We start from the raw sequence: 16519 nt of genomic DNA, 5'->3' as shown, positions 1-16519 counted from the left end.
ACAATTTTCATGGTTAACCGACGTGGTCAATTAAAATAAAAGCAAACAACAACTTAAATGATAGATAAAAAAACACCACCAACAAAACGGCCTTCATATTTCTCGGTTTTCTTTAATCTTGCCACCAACAAACGTGATTTCTAAAAAAAAACATTTTTTCTTCTTCTTCTTGTTCTTTTTCTCCCCTCATTTAGATGCGTAAATATGCTTGACTGGAAATATGTTTTTTTTTGGAAATGTAATAAACATGTTAAATCCCCTGCAAACCCTTCGTTTCCCCTCCCGGAATATAACACGGCAAATGACATAAGGCGACGTGCTCACTTGAAAATTTGTTAAATACATTTTTTTCTCACAACGGAATGCAGAAAAATATGGGGCAAGACCTTATCGCCGCAGTGAGCAGACATTGAAAGATTTCAACAAACGAAAAAACAAGGCAGCGGGATCACAAGCAGTTGATGTATGTGATAGGAATTGCGAAAAAGGCAAAACAACGTGCTGGTAGTGTTTGTTTATTACGAATAAAGGTTAAAAAAGCAGCTAACAGCCACGGTAGCAAGCAACACCTGTCGGTTACGAGTCCCCCACCTCCTTTTATCCCTTCTAAATACCCAACATCCCAACCATAGTCGTCCGTATTGCCTTGGCTGTCTTTAATATGAAGAACAGACAGCAAAATGAAATGAAGAACATTTTGGCCCCCTTCCAAGTTGAAACAGGCCGTTGCTAAACATTTGTTAAAAAGGGCGTAACAAATTAAAAGCGTTAGGAAACATCAACTCCAAAAGTGTGCAGCGGGCAAACCACCAACAGCAGCAGACGACCAGCAACGACACATTTATGCCCTGAAACGAAAACAATTATTATGTCTGTTGAATATTGGCCAAAGACAACGGCAACAGCAGCAGCAGACGTAGTAGAAGTTGAGGATTTCGAAGACGACAGGACGAAAAATTTAAACAAATTTGACATAACCAATAACAACAACAACAATAGCAATCATAAGGGGCACAATTTGAAAAGTGTTGCCAGCCACGGTGACATTAGTGACAGTAATCAGTTTGTTAAACGCCCCCAAATCAAAATAAGCGGAAATCAAATAATACGAGCAACAACACATCCAAAGGATGTCAAGGATTGTCCAGTAAGTCGGGAATGTGGTGATATATGACGTAAAATTTATCAACAGAAAATACAGAGCCCACAACAACAAGACCGCCACCAGCAAAGGGAACATCAGGAACAGGCAACTCATCATCATACCCATCATCATCATACACATACGCAGCAGCAGCCGCAGCAACAGCAACAGCTGCATCATTTTCATCATCTGCCGCAGCCGCAGCAGCAACAACAGAAACATCAACACTATCATCATTGCCACGACCATTACCATCAACATCAAGCGGAGGAGTTTGTATGCCGCGATTCCAAGAAAATCTCATCAACGGCAACAGCAACAGCATCGTCCTCATCATCAACGTCGTCGACATCATCGTTAGCAACGCCTACCCCAAATACTTTGATTTGTACACGTCATGTTACAACATGTCCTGCCCACACTAAACATTGTCACGGCCAACAGCAACAGCAACCGCACAACTGTAATAAAACACATTTGTCAGTACGACCTCAATTTCTACAACAACATCAAATCCATCATCTTTCGGAGGCCAACAACGCAGAAAACGCTGAGGAGGATATCGACGACGAAGCTCATAACGGCTCGCCGGAACCCTTCTATGCCAATATGGTTTTGAGCACCGAATGGTCCCAGGTCGAAGTGATTGATCTCTACAATGATGGCAACGGTTTGGGGTTTATTCTGGTGGGTGGCCGCAGCACTGGCGTAGTTATCAAAGCCCTGACGCCCGGCGGCGTGGCTGAGCGTGATGGCCGCCTGCAATGCGGGGATCATGTCCTGCAAATCGGTGATGTGAATTTACGTGGTTTCAGCTCGGAACAAGTGGCGACAGTTCTTCGTCAGACTGGAGCTCAGGTTCGTTTGATTGTCGCAAGACCGGTGGAGTCAACAGCCACCGATTTCCAACATTTAGCTAGTCATGCCCCAATTATTCCAACTAAGCTCCTTTCCGACCCAGAAGAATTGTCTCGACATTTATTTCATAATCCCGGTTTGCCAACAAGTTCGGAAGCGGCCCTGGCAGCGGCCTCACTGGTGGCCGGTGGCGGGGCAGTTGGAGGTGCAGCTATGATGCTGGAGGGTGTAACCGCCACCGAAACACTGGGGGCAAGTGCCTATTACCCTGCCACACCGGACACCGAATTGGCTGACCTCCCCCTACCACCCATACCCAAGGAGTTGACAAATAGCTCAGCGGCCCGCATGTGTCCCAAAGATTTAGATATCATACCATTTTCCATTGTTTCACCACCCCCAATGTCGGGAGCGGCTGGCAAGACGCTAAGCTCTCTCTCGCCCCCAGATGTGGGACCCATACCTCCTCCACCCACAATACATTCTCAATCGTCATTGAAAACGAAATCAACACCACCACCACTACATATGGACCACATAGAGACTGTGATAGCTGGTATAACTACAACTGGCACCTCATCTAACGATCCCGATGAATGTTGTTCAATAACGTCCTCGAACTACATGGACTCACCGGAAACCGAAACCTATCATGTTAAGCTTTGCAAAAACGTCTATGGCCTTGGCATCACCGTGGCCGGCTATGTCTGCGAAGAGGAGGATTTGTCGGGTATTTTTGTGAAGAGCATCATTGAGGGCAGCGCTGCCGAAATGAGCGGGCAAATACAAATCAATGATCGCATAGTTGCCGTCGATGGAAAAACTTTGGCGGGTTGTACAAATCATCAGGCAGTGGAAATGCTGCGCAACACGGACATTGAAGTCCATCTCACGTTGGAACGTTTCTTGAGAGGGCGAAAATACGAACATTTGCAGGTGGCACTGACCGAACTGAAAGCCTCCATGGACACCCAATCCCAATACTCGCTACCACCATCGCCCTCAATAGCCACCTTGTCATGGCTGCCACCTAAATCGGATGTTGATTCCATTGCCACGGAGGTTGGAGTGGTTGGAGGCACAAGTGCATTGGATTACGGTGAATTACCCTCCAGAGAAACAGTGGATTCACAATTGTCCCACATGCTGGACAAGAGTGAGCATAGCTTTGCCGGCACCATGGCGGCAGCAGATAATTTGAGTCGTTCCTCAAGAACACCCACAACGCCAGACAACAACAAACAACCTCTGGCCAATGGCAAGGCCTGTGTCATAACATCTCCGGATCACGCGAACCAAACGAAAACTAAACAACTCAACGGTTCATTGGGTTCCCGAACACCGACAATAGAAAATGTTGCTGAAATCGTTGCTACCCCCACTCCCACCCCGAGCAGCAAAGACAACAAACAAAAGACAAAACAAACGCCACCTAGTGATCTACCCATACGTAAACTATCATCGCCCATAACCGTGCCACAACATGCCCCGTCCCAGTCCCCTGTCCCCCTAGAACATTCCAGTCCCAGTGCGGATTCGCTGAAAGTTTCATGGAAAAGTGAGTTTCCCGACTGTGAAATTATAGTTGCCGAAATAAATAAACTTTCAGGTCTAGGAATTAGCCTTGAGGGCACCGTCGACGTTGAGTGCGGCATCGAGAAACGTCCCCATCACTATATACGCTCGATACTGGAAGATGGACCCGTCGGCCGTCAGGGCATCCTGAAGCCAGGCGATGAATTGTTGCAGGTTAACGAATATCGTTTGCAGGGTCTCAAACATACCGAAGTGGTAAAAATACTCAAAGAACTGCCTTCACATGTCAAACTGGTGTGTGCCCGCGGTCCAACCGCACCCTCTATCATAAATACATCACAAAATCCGGAGGCCTTCGAGACGCGCAGCCTTCTGCCCGGTGGCCATCAGAGCCTGCAGAATCTCATGAGCAAAGCTCAGTCGGAGAGTTCTTTGTATACCTCTAGCACTGCCACGCTAACGGATCAGCAACGTTCAAAATCATTAGAAAATGTATCGGGCCTAGCGCTATGGAGCTCAGATGTGACCATAGTTGAAATTGAGAAAACCGAACAGGGTTTCGGCTTCTCCATATTGGACTATCAAGATCCCTTAGATCCAGATGGCAGTGTTATAGTCATACGAGGTCTTATCAGAGGTGGCTCCGCTGAGGCCACAAACGACATATTTCCCGGTGATCGTTTGGTCAGCGTGGGCGAGCACAATCTGCAGGGTTTGGACTTGGACGAAGCGGTAGCCATACTCAAGGGCATGCCATTGGGCCTTACGAAATTGGGTATATGCCGGCCGTTGTCAACATCCGATAGCAATATAGCCTCACCCATTGGAGAAGGAGATTCACCGAGCACATAGCTTTCACTGGAGATATACTGTGAGTACAAAAGAACATTTTTAAAATATTTTATCTATGAAAATTTCATGTATACATGTTTTAAGATTTATTTTTGTTTGTGTGTTGGTTGTTGCTTAACTTTGATTTATAGTTTGAATCGAAAAAGTCATCATAAACTGATGTTGGCTTCATTTAATCATTCCATGAGCCTGCTTGAAGTTTTTCTATGGATACATGTGTGTACAGCACTCAAAGTTTCCATGGCATACTCATACATATAAATACGAAATAAATTTCAAAGGACACATGAAAGTTCAAAAAGCAAGCAACAGAAGAGAAGAGATTGCCTTTTATTACCTAGCTGAGCTGTAGCTGTGCTTTGCACAGACGACGTCGATGTTGTAACAAATGGACTTTTAAAACATTCGAAACACTCCCACATGTGTGTGTGTGTGTGTGCATGTATGTACATATATGTGGGAGTGACGAAATATATATTTTATTATATGGTGAATTTCACATGATTTGGAAATTGGTTGGCATGTTGTGGTGGAGCCTATTTGATGACTTTTTGCAAGCATTAATGCTCTGAGAGAATATTTCACAATTGCAATTCTGAAAAACCTTAAAAATATTTTTCAAATAATTCATATTATAATTGCGAGTTTTTGGAATATTTTTCAACGACTATACGAGATAAATACATGGACTATTTACATTTTTAAAACAGTTATTTCAAGGAATATGATTACATCTATATTTTTTTTTAAAGAGATCGCCGCTTTACACCTTCATATTTAAGATAATTTTACAAGGCCTATATAAGGACTTTTAAAAGATAAGAACGTAAGCATTAGGAATATTATTTCTAGGACTGTCAAAGTTGTATTCGTGGATTTATAAAGAATGCTATTATCAGGGAATTTTAAGAAAATTGTTTAAGGACCATTTGAGACACAATCGTGCCCCTTTAAATATATTTTGTCAGATCTAGAGATACAAGAATATTTTAAAGACCATCTACGTTATACAGTGTGCGATAAAAAAAAATACAACAAAGTCAAGCGCCCTAATTTTTACGTTTTTTATACCCTACACCACAAGGTGGTCAGGGTATTATGTCTTTGTGCATTTGTTTGTAACAGGCAGAAGGAAACGAGATAGACCCATAGTTCCTTTTTATGATCTGCATAGAATCACATTCTGAGTCGATTTATGCATGTCCGTCCGTCCGTCTGTCCATGTATTTTTGTAAACAAAGTACAGGTCGCATTTATTGCCCGATCCAGGTGAAATTTTGCAAGGATCTTTTGTTTGGCCCAAGGACGAACCCTATTCAAATTGGAGATAATCGGTCAAAATTTAGATATAACTCCCATATATATCTTCGTTTGATTTGACTTTTATATTGACACCCAAATTAGGCCTGAAAATATGTATGCCAAATTTGATCGAAATCGGTTCAGATATAGCTATAGCTCCCATATATATTGTTCATCCGATTTGTTATTTTTGTCCACCGCCGCCGTAATATTCACTATGCAACAACAATATTTGGGGAAACATATCAAACACAGCTCAGAAATACATTTGCTAAATTTTATCGAAATCGCTTCAGATTTGGATATAGCTCTCATATATAACTTCGTCCGATTTACCTTTTATTGTGCACCAAACGTCTAATATTTGTCCAAATAGGATGGAATTCGGCACTTGGGACCGAATTTAGTCTAGAAGCTAGTATGTCAAATTTGGTGAAGATCGGTTCAGATATAGCTATAGCTTCCATATATATTATTCATCCGATTTGTTATATTTGTTACCCACAGCCGTAATAAGCACTCCGTAACAACGATATTCAGGGAAATATATCAAACACAGCTCAGAAATATCTTTGCCAAATTTTATCGAGATCGGTTCCGATTTGGATATAGCTCCCATATATATCTTTATCCAATTTCAAATTAATTGTGCACCAAATGGGCAATACAATTCCGAATTTAAAAGATACAAATGCTTCGGCATATTTAGTCCTTTGAACTTTAAATTATAATTATAATCATAGCGTATATGATTGAATTCTCCCATAAAAACTTTTAATTGTTATCTGGAGCTCTACTTAATTAGCAAAGTGGTGTAGGGTATCATAAAGTCGGCCCCGCCCGACTTTCAGACTTTCTTTACTGTTTTTTTTTTTTAAATTTTATTGAATGAAAGCAAAAAATGTCTGAAACAGCATCAAATTTTAGAATAAGTTTAGATTTGTTCGAATTGGTTACCTTTGGCACGATATATGTCCTTCAAACGGCCAATGAAACCGTTTTACTCTGCTTGAATGTTGCTCTATGGTATTTTGGTCCATTCCCGGCAAAGCGCTTGCTTGAGGTGATCGACACTTTAGTATTCTTTAGTGCCAACCTTGCTTTCCAAAATACTCCAGACACAATAGTCCAACGGATTGGTATCCGGAGATTTCGGTGGTCTCGAAATGAAGCGAGGAACCTCACTTTCTAACCATTCTTGGGTGGCGCGAGCTGAGTGCGATCGTGCTGAGTCCTGTTGGAACGTCCAAGGTCTGCGGCTGAAATGTTTGCGTGCCCAAGGCTTTAATACATTCTCCAGAATATTTTCGCGATAATATTTGGAATTTATTCTGATACCACGGTCGATTAATACGAGCGGAGAGCGACCATCGGCTGTTATGGCGGCCCACACCATCACCATGGCCTGCGCTTGAGTTCTGGTAGCAAGCCGAATGTGCACATTTTCAGCTGACCTCTTTGGCAAGTAAACACGATCATTTTGTTTGTTTACAAACTGGTGGACAACGAATGTTTTCTCATCGGAGAAAACCAAATTCGGCAGTTCACCACTTTCGGCCAAGCGAAGCAACTCTTTAGCTCTTTTGAGTCAATTTGCTTTCTGTTGCGGTGAAAGTTTTTGCACTATTTGGAATTTCAATAGCTTTTCCCCTGAGCTCATTTTTTAATATTTTCCGAATGGAATATTGCGACATGTTCAGCTCATGAGCCATTATTCGGCTACTGCGACGCAGGTTTCGATCAAGTCGATTCTTTACTTTTCGAACCATTTCTGCTGCCATTTATTCACATTTAAATGCTGGTGTGGTCTAACGATAGCCACTTGTAGTTTTCCTGCCAAATATAAAGAAATCACACTACCACCTCGATATCGGATATTGGCATTGAAGAATATGCATTGAATCTTTTCATTAAATGAATCTGATATTGTCTGCAAAATATTCTGAAAGACCTTGAACGGTTATTGTTCCGGTACTTCTTAAAAACTATTTTAGAAAATTGGTTTGTCCTAGAAACAATATTTTGTTGAAAAAAAATCAACGATATAGGTTCGGATAGTCCTTAATATATATATACATGAAAAATCTACGTTTAGGTTCCAAAATCTTTGGATGAAATCTGACTGTCTAATAGACCTTGGGAATAGCTTAAAGAAATCGGTTTAAAAAAATCGGTATAAAATATTTACTACTGTTGTTTTTGAAAATATTTTTAAATACTTTTGCTGGGCCGAAATGTTTAGTACCCTCCCATTAGCCAAAGAAAACCTTTATAAATATAACGTGTTCTATTTCTATATAATTTACATTTCTCATTATGCTTACTATTCACGGACTGTCTCATATCTGAAAACATTCGTTAAAGCCCTTCATATAAAGTCGTAAATTATTGTGATATTTGTCAACATCCTGCTGGGCTGGCTGGCTGGCAACTGTTTGGTAGCTAAGCAACAAAAGAATGCATTCAATGTAAACCAGAAAATTCGATCTGTCATTGACAAATGTTGCAAATCAATACAGGAGAAAACAGTGGTTGGGCTCATTTGACATTTTTCACCAGATTCACAATAGGAAATTTAAACAATCGTCTGTACGTTCGTTTGTTTGTCTGCCTGTCGGTTTCCGTTTGAAATTTGTATTGAAATATCAAAAAAAAAAAAAAAAAAGAAAGAAAGAGAAAAGCCATGCCTAATGATGTTGAAGACAAATTTTTTGGCAAATTCTTAATTGAATGCACACCATCGCATTGTGTGACAAGGGTTGGTGCGCTGAAATCTGATTTTTATGACGGAAACACAAGAGTGCCAATCATCCGGTTCATCCGGTTCATCCGTTTCGTAATTGGTATGCTGATTGACTGACAAGAATCAATCAGTGATGATAGTTGTACGAAACACTTTCATAAATACCACAATTGAAGTGAAAATAATTTTTTTTTTTGATAATGGGTGCTGTTCTTCGTGGGTTTTCGTTTTAAATATCTCAATATATACAAAAATTACACGAGATAATGACTGGCTGATAATTGATGCAATCTAGAACTTTTGAAGGGAACAGTGAGGGGTGTGAGTAGCCGCCATTTTTTCAAAAAAAAAAAAAAAAAAAAAAAAAAAATTGATAATTCTGACGAGAAAACTATTAAATTTTAAATTTAGAATTCTGATTATCACAGATCTGACAACAAGACCCTGAAAGTCTTTTACAAAATGGGCTAATAATCCAGATTTTGTGCTCTAATAAATATTTCAGATTCTTTCATTGAAACTCGTAATTTCTGTTCTGCCTACGATCACAGAAAAATGAGACGTTTAATACATATACTTTTTTTCATTAAAATAAGGTATACGACTTGTATATAGAAAAATCTTGAATTTTTTTTAGATACCCAAGATTTTTAGCAGTTTTATCAGCAGGTTATTAAAAATTATTTTTTAAAATGAACAATGTATGTCCAGAAAGATTTTTTATGAAATGTTCCTGAAAATCCACCATTTGAATTCTCCGGAAAACATTGAAAATATATTTAATAGACATTCAATTTATATATAGACAGATTTATGTATGAACAGCAAGTCTTTGAAAAATCGACTTATAACGAATATGTTTTAAAATCCACAATCTATATAGGGTAAGTGTACCAGTAGTCGGCACTTTTAGGATTTTCGCGTTCTTAATAGCTCACCATTCTGAGTGTAACTTTTCAATTATTACAAAGTTAATTTATTCAGATTCGAAATTTTGTATAGTTTTTGCAATAATAAATAAAGTTTTAATAACTTTTTATTAAGTTTCAAAAACTTGTAGTTTTATTAAAACAATGCTTTTTTGCCAGTAGTCGACACCACTTGCTAATTGTCGGTATGGCATGTTCTAACAGTCGACATACAAATTTTTTTGTAAGAATAGTGAATAATAATAATAAATTAATTCATTAAAATATAATGTTTTTGTCTAGGTAAACTGATTCGACGTCTTTATTGTACTTTTCTTAAGAATATGGATTCACAGACAAAAATTTCATTTTTATTAGAATAAATCATCTTTTCTTAGCGAAATTGTAGACTAAGATAGCAGACAATATATTTGAAGTAAACAAAATACATTTAGTTATAATAGTTTCATTTATTTGGGCTTTAAAATAAAAAGTACCGACTACTGGGACATGCCGAACTTAGGCACACTTACCCTATGGCCCGAAAACTATGTACTCGTCTTTAATACATTCATTTGGGGAAACAATAAACAACTATTTAAAAAATCCGCAATTTATAAGACCAGAAAATACTTTGGGAGACATTGCTAAAAAATTCAGTTTATTGTTGGGAAAAATCTTTAAGTATTTAAAAAAATAACCGAACGTTTAAAAATACATTAACACATTTTTTTAAATTTTTATTGAATGAAAGCAAAAAATGTCGGAAATAGCATCAACTTTTAGAACAACTTTAGATTTGTTCGAATTGGTCACCTTTGGCACGGATTATGGCCTTCAAACGGCCAATGAAACCGTCACACGCTGCCCGAATGTTGCTCTGCGATATTTTGGCTCATTTCCGGCGAAGTGCTTGCTTGAGGTGATCGACACTTTGGTATTTTTTAGTGCCAACCTTCCTTTCCAAAATGCTCCATACACAATAGTCCAACGAATTGGTTTCCGGAGATTTTGGACGCTGGAAATGAAGCGACGAACTTCATTTTGTAGAGTCCTGTTAGAATGTCCACGGTCTGCAGCCAAAAAGGTTTTAATACACCCTCCAGAATATTTTCGCTATAATATTCGTCATTTATTCCGATGCCATGGTCGATTAATACGAGCGGATAGCGGCCATCGGCTGTTATGGCGGCCCACACCATCACCATGGCAGGCTCTTGAGTTCTGGTGGCTCAACCGAAGGTGCACATTTTCAGCTGACCTCTTTGGCAAGTAAACTCGATCATTTTGTTTGTTTACACACTGCTGGTCAACGAATGTATTCTCATTTTTCAATATTTCCTGAATGGAATATTGCGATATGTTCAGCTCACGAGCCATTTTTCGGCCACTGCGACGCGGGTTTCGATCAAGTCGATTTTCTACTTTTCGAACCATATCTGCTGATGTTGCTGTTTTCTTCCGTCCACTTCGTTGACGTCGGGCTAATCTACCAGTATCACGGTAAGGAGCGATGGTACGAGATACAAAAGATTTATTCACAACTATTGTTTTGGGGAAGTATATAGGTTCATATGTATTGTCACCTCGAATCTGACACATAGCTAAAAAAATGCGGTTCAACTTTAAAAGATGGCAGTTTTCTGTACATTTGGCAATTCCTATGGCAACTAATAAATCTCAAGGACATTTGACATTTTTTATTTTAAATTACAATAAATACGGTTTTTATACCCTACAACACTATGTGTTGGGGGTATTATAAGTTTGATTGGGCCAAAATTATGTAACACCTCGAGATATTGGTTTCCCACATAGGAAAGTATATATGGATCTTCCTATCGCATAGCGTTTGATCGCATAACGTTTAGGGGTTGAAATGGACCAAAAACTGAAAATTTTCCGGATTTGGCAGTTGCTCTACAGGTTGCAATTATGGACCAATCGAAGCGGCAGTAAGCATGGAGCTAGAGCTTAGGGCTGGGCAGAAGTCTTCCAATTTTGATGGTAATCTGGTAATATTTAGTGGGTACAATAGACCACAACATTTTTGTTAAAATTTCCATTAAACAGCCAACATTTTTAATCCCGGCGAAATCACAATTAGACGAACAGTTCAATTCTGGCCGTTACGTAGATGCCGATGTATCGGATATATTTATATAGCGAATTATATACAATGTGTATATACAAAAGCAGGGAATGTTAGCTAGAATGCTTATATCTCCAGAATGACTGGACCGATTTTCGCAAAATTTGTTAATTCAGAATGCCATCTTGCCATAAAAGAATGAATTTTTGTTCACCTTACAACACAGATTAGGATTATTATATACAGATTGCAATTATCGTCCGATCCTCACGAACATTTTCACAAGAGAAAATTTCCTGATCACACAATCAAAGCCAGGAGAAGAGAGTTAATGAGAAGGAAGAATTCTAGCATTTTGGATGACCATTGGATCATATTTGGCTGTCCGTAGTCAAAATGCTAAGGGTTATATCTGGGCAGTGCTCCGAGACATAATTTCAAAGCGAAATCTTCCAAAATAAATTTGGACATAAGGGAGCTTCTAACATATTGTAGTGTTGTAGGGTATTACATAGTCGGCCTCACACTGCTATAGCCTTGGCTTACTTGTTAATTCTTGAATTTGTTTTTTAGAACCACATATTTCTTTATAAAATTTCGAATGCATAAAATCAACCCTTATTTAAGCCGTTGGTCAACGACGTTTTGTCCAGCAATGGCTATTCTGTAATAACTGTAGTGGTCTAATTTTAAATATTTTTGCATGGAAGATATAATTAACTCTAACAGATAATTAAAAAATTAACAACTGTGTACATTTATCTGTTTACAAACTATTTAAGCAAGTTCCCATACTGGACAGTATAGTTCTCCATCCGTTAATCTCTTCTTTCTTTCCTACCCCTCAATTTTTTTACCCCAAGTTTTTTTCTTTTCATTTTTTATTTTAAAGTAGAACATATTTTTCCCATTGGATTACTGCACTCATTCTACAAGTCAATAAATGTGTGAGTGGGTATGAATGTCTGTACATCATGTATGCATGTACATACACATGTGTAACATACACACATAGATATGTGTTAAAATTTATGTACATACATATTGGATAAAATGGCAAAATCCAATCACACGCTTGTAGAGTCCATTAATATAATTTACCAGGCCATGCAGCCACATATAGCCTATTGACATAACAATGACAGTTTTTTTTGAAATGTTTCGTTTTTTTTCTTGTTACTGGAATGGTATATGTTAATAAAACAATGCACACACAGTAAATGGAAAACAAGAACAAAAATAGTCGAATATATTGAAAAGCAAATTAAGGATTTTTTTGAAAAGGACTTAAATTGGGGCGTTTTTTTTTTCATTACATCACATTTAAGCTCTTCTGGCATAGATTACCACCGATAATGAAATATAAATTTTGATTTATTGATAAAATATATTGATATACAGTAAAATTGACTATATATATCTGGTGTATACACAAGTGGAAAATGGCAGGAATTGTGCACATCATGGTATATTGCTGTGATTTCTTTGGGAGGGGAAATAACGATAAATGACTTATCTACTGAGAGAAATCGCAGTGGTGTATTTAATGACTAAGAATAATTGTTTTTCTTCTTGATTGAATATTTTGCTAAATTGCAATTGGCTACGCACTTAGTCTTGGTTGATAATTTGATTGAATGATGGGCGATATAACATAATTTAAGCGATTGAAACCGAATTCGATAGATCCAATAATTTGTCGTGCAATAAAATGCCTAATATATGCCCATTTGGTTCAGAATAAAGTCAGTGAAGTTTGGATCAGAAGTAAATGGTTCTCTTATATAAATCTCTTTGAGCCATAAACCACAGCTTCCGACAAGACCCAAATGACCAGTCAATTTTTGTAAAAAAAATGTGAAAGAAACATCTGTTATAATAACTAATATTAGGTTATTTTTCATGTTAGGTACATTTTTATACCCTCCACCATGTATGGTGGGTATATTAAGTTCGTCATTCCGTTTGTAACTCATCGAAATAATACTTTTAGACATAACCAAGTATATATATTCTAGATCATATAACAAAGTGTATATATTCTTTAGTCCTGGCTGTCTGTTGTAATCAAAACGAATAAAGACAAGAAGCTAAAATTTTGCACAGATCAGTCAGTTGTCTGCAGGCAGGTCAAGTGGCCTATATCGGTCCTCGGTATCGTATAGCCCCCATATTACGGTACCCCCCGATATTCTGTATTTTCATGACAATAGCCAAATTTTTCAATGAAATTGAACTTTACTTTACCTTCTGGAAGAGTATTGTCTATATAGGTCCACGATATCGTATATCCCCCATATAACGGTACCTCCCTATATTCGGTATTTTGATGATTTTAGTTACATTTTTCAATGGAAGTGCCTTAAAATCCATGCTTTACCCCCTGGTACCCTCAGGTATTCGATATTTTAACGATTTTAGGAACATCGTAATGGTAATGGGTACTAATATTTGGTATTTTAATGATTTTATCGACATGATCCACCGGAGTTGTTTCAAATTTCGTCTTTAGAGCTCGTAATGGGAACTACAGTATATGCCAGTAAATTGTCTATGCGATCCAGGCCTTCGCATAGGCCCCATATATCAGTATCTCCCAGTATTCGGTATTTTGACGACTTTAGGTACAATATTCACCGAAATTTTTTGAAATTTCATATTTGAAGTTCCTAATAGGTACTACAGCCAGCGACAGAAAATTGTATATGGTCCAGGGCTTCGTATAGCTCCGATATAACGGCAGCTCCCTATCTTTGGTATTTTGATGATTTGAACTACATGATTCACCGTAATTATTTTTTTAAATTTTCTCATTTGAATATTGACGAAAATTGCCTATGCTGGCCCACGTCTTCGTATAGGCCCCAATATAACGGTTTTTTCGGTTATTTAAGATTTTAACAGAATTTTTTAACAGATTTTTTTTTGAAAATTTCAAAATTCGTTCTAAATGGTGTAGGGTACACAAAGTTACTTACTGCTTTTTACTTTTTATAATTAAATTCGAATTTCAGTGGAATATAACTTAAAATTACCAAAACAGACTGATTAGATATTTCAAATTTAGTTGTTGCAAAATGGTCAGGCTTATCCCTTTATTGTTGTTTTTACAAAAACAACGTTTGTTTATTAGTGGACGAAGTAGCATAACCATGTAAGTTGGTTTTGTCTGTTACAACAAAAACCCCTTCGTCGACCGTGCCTTGTCTATAAATAGAACAGTGTGGCTTGTTTGTTCGGGATACCGTAGTATTTTGTTGTTGCAAAATGGTCAGGCTTATCCCTTTATTGTTGTTTTTATAAAAACAACGTTTGTTTATTAGTGGAGAACGATGGTAATGTTTATCAGGGGGTAAGGCAGGGAATACCTAGGTTTCGGAATTTAAATAGGTGAGAATTCCCTCTTTTATGTTGCACCTGTTCCAACTCGACTTTTTAACATTTTTTCAAAGTTAATGGAATTATTTGAGTGTTTGTATGCTAGGCGGAGTTACATGGCTTCTACACCAAAACATGGACCAATTTTGAATGCGATATGTATCCAATTTTGTCAAGATCGGTTCAGATTTGGACATAGCTCCCATATGTATCCTCAACCTATTTCGGGTTAATTGTGCACCAAATAGCCAATATCAGCCCAAATTACCTGAATTTTGACATATCCGACCGAGTTAAGTCTAGAAGCAAGTACATCAAACTCGGAGAAAATAGCTACAGCTCCTATATATAGCATTTTCAGATTAAATGAAACCTTTTGCAATTCAAATGAAACTTTTTGCAGCGGGAATGAAACCTTTTGCAGTGGAATTGAAACCTTTTGCAGTGGAATTGAAACCTTTTGCAGTGGAAATGAAACCGTTTGCAGTGGAAATGAAACCTTTTGCAGCGGGAATTAAACCTTTTGTAATCGAAATGAAACTTTTTGCAAATCAAATGAAACTTTTAAATTTTTAGAAGGAAAAATAACGAAACATTTGTATTTTTAGTAGGTTTAAATTTAAATCAACTAATTATAACTAATATATAGTTAAAGAGGAATTTTTATTGATTATTAATATCTATGTTTTTATAAAATTTTTTTCTTAAAGCTTCCATAAAATACAAGTGTAGATGCAGAAAGATTGAAAAAAGTTTTTCAAGGTATTTTTTTTCAAAGGACCCGAATTAGGTACCTTTTTATAATCTCCTCCATGGAAAGGATTATATATTAAATTTGTCATTCGGTTTGTAACACCTCTAAATATTCGTCGTAGACCCCATAAAGCATATACAATCATGATCATAGTTGATTTAATGATTTCCACTAATTTGTCTATTGAAATCACGACTGCTCTATCTCCATAATCAATAAAGCTGCGAAGCGGGAATCCTTTATTAGGTAAGATTAATAGTATACTATAACTATAAAAAATTGTGGTAAAGCTTAATTTCACATGTCAGTCCTGGCTATACCTATAGAGGCCAAAATTTGTTTAAATTTCTCTTTTTAGCGTTAAGCGTTTGGAATTTAATAAAATGGAAGCATTTTATATCAAATCAATAAAGAACCATTTGTTATTACAATAATTGAAAATTTAAGAAATAATATAAATAAATGTAGATATTTATAATCAATAAAAAATCCTCTTTGTCAATATATTAGTTATAAATAATTGATTTAATTTAAAAACTACTGAAAATAAAAATGTTTTGTTATTTTCCCTTTTATAAATTTAAAAGTTTCATTTGATTTGCAAAAAGTTTCATTTCGGTTGCAAATGGTTTCATTTCGGTTGCAAAAGGTTTCATTTCCGCTGCAAAAGGTTTCATTTCCACTGAAAAAGGTTTCATTTCCACTGCAAAAGGTTTCAATACCACTGCAAAAGGTTTCATTTCCGCTGCAAAAAGTTTCATTTGAATTGCAAAAGGTTTCATTTAATATGAAAATGCTATATATGTTTCATTCGATTTGGTGTTTAAGTCCCTCACATTCGTAAAATGCATTCGACAACGATGTTATTCGATACCAGATATCTTATAGAGCTCGGAAATACCCCTGCCAAATTTTATCAAGATCAGTTCAGATTTGGATATAGGTCTCATAT

At 37.2% G+C, this 16519-nt stretch overlaps 1 protein-coding gene across 2 annotated transcripts in view; it reads left to right on the top strand.

The window, feature by feature from the left end:
* The first annotated feature begins 137 nt into the window (after positions 1-137).
* The window catches only part of LOC101890326 (patj homolog), a 201746-nt gene continuing 185364 nt past the window's right edge, over positions 138-16519 (top strand). Inside the window, exons 1-2 of one of the 2 annotated variants that reach the window (XM_059122574.1) lie at positions 138-3560; positions 3612-4409. In XM_059122574.1, the coding sequence (XP_058978557.1) occupies positions 1754-3560; positions 3612-4390 (2586 nt within the window). In that variant the 5' untranslated portion in view covers positions 138-1753 and the 3' untranslated portion in view covers positions 4391-4409. Of the gene's footprint in view, positions 4410-16519 lie in introns of both variants that reach the window. The other variant, XM_059122567.1, reaches the window with a different exon arrangement.

This window comes from Musca domestica, unplaced genomic scaffold, assembly GCF_030504385.1.
Source record: "Musca domestica strain aabys unplaced genomic scaffold, Musca_domestica.polishedcontigs.V.1.1 1, whole genome shotgun sequence".
Taxonomy (NCBI): Eukaryota; Metazoa; Arthropoda; class Insecta; order Diptera; family Muscidae; genus Musca; species Musca domestica.
This window is presented reverse-complemented; position numbering and strand designations above follow the sequence as displayed.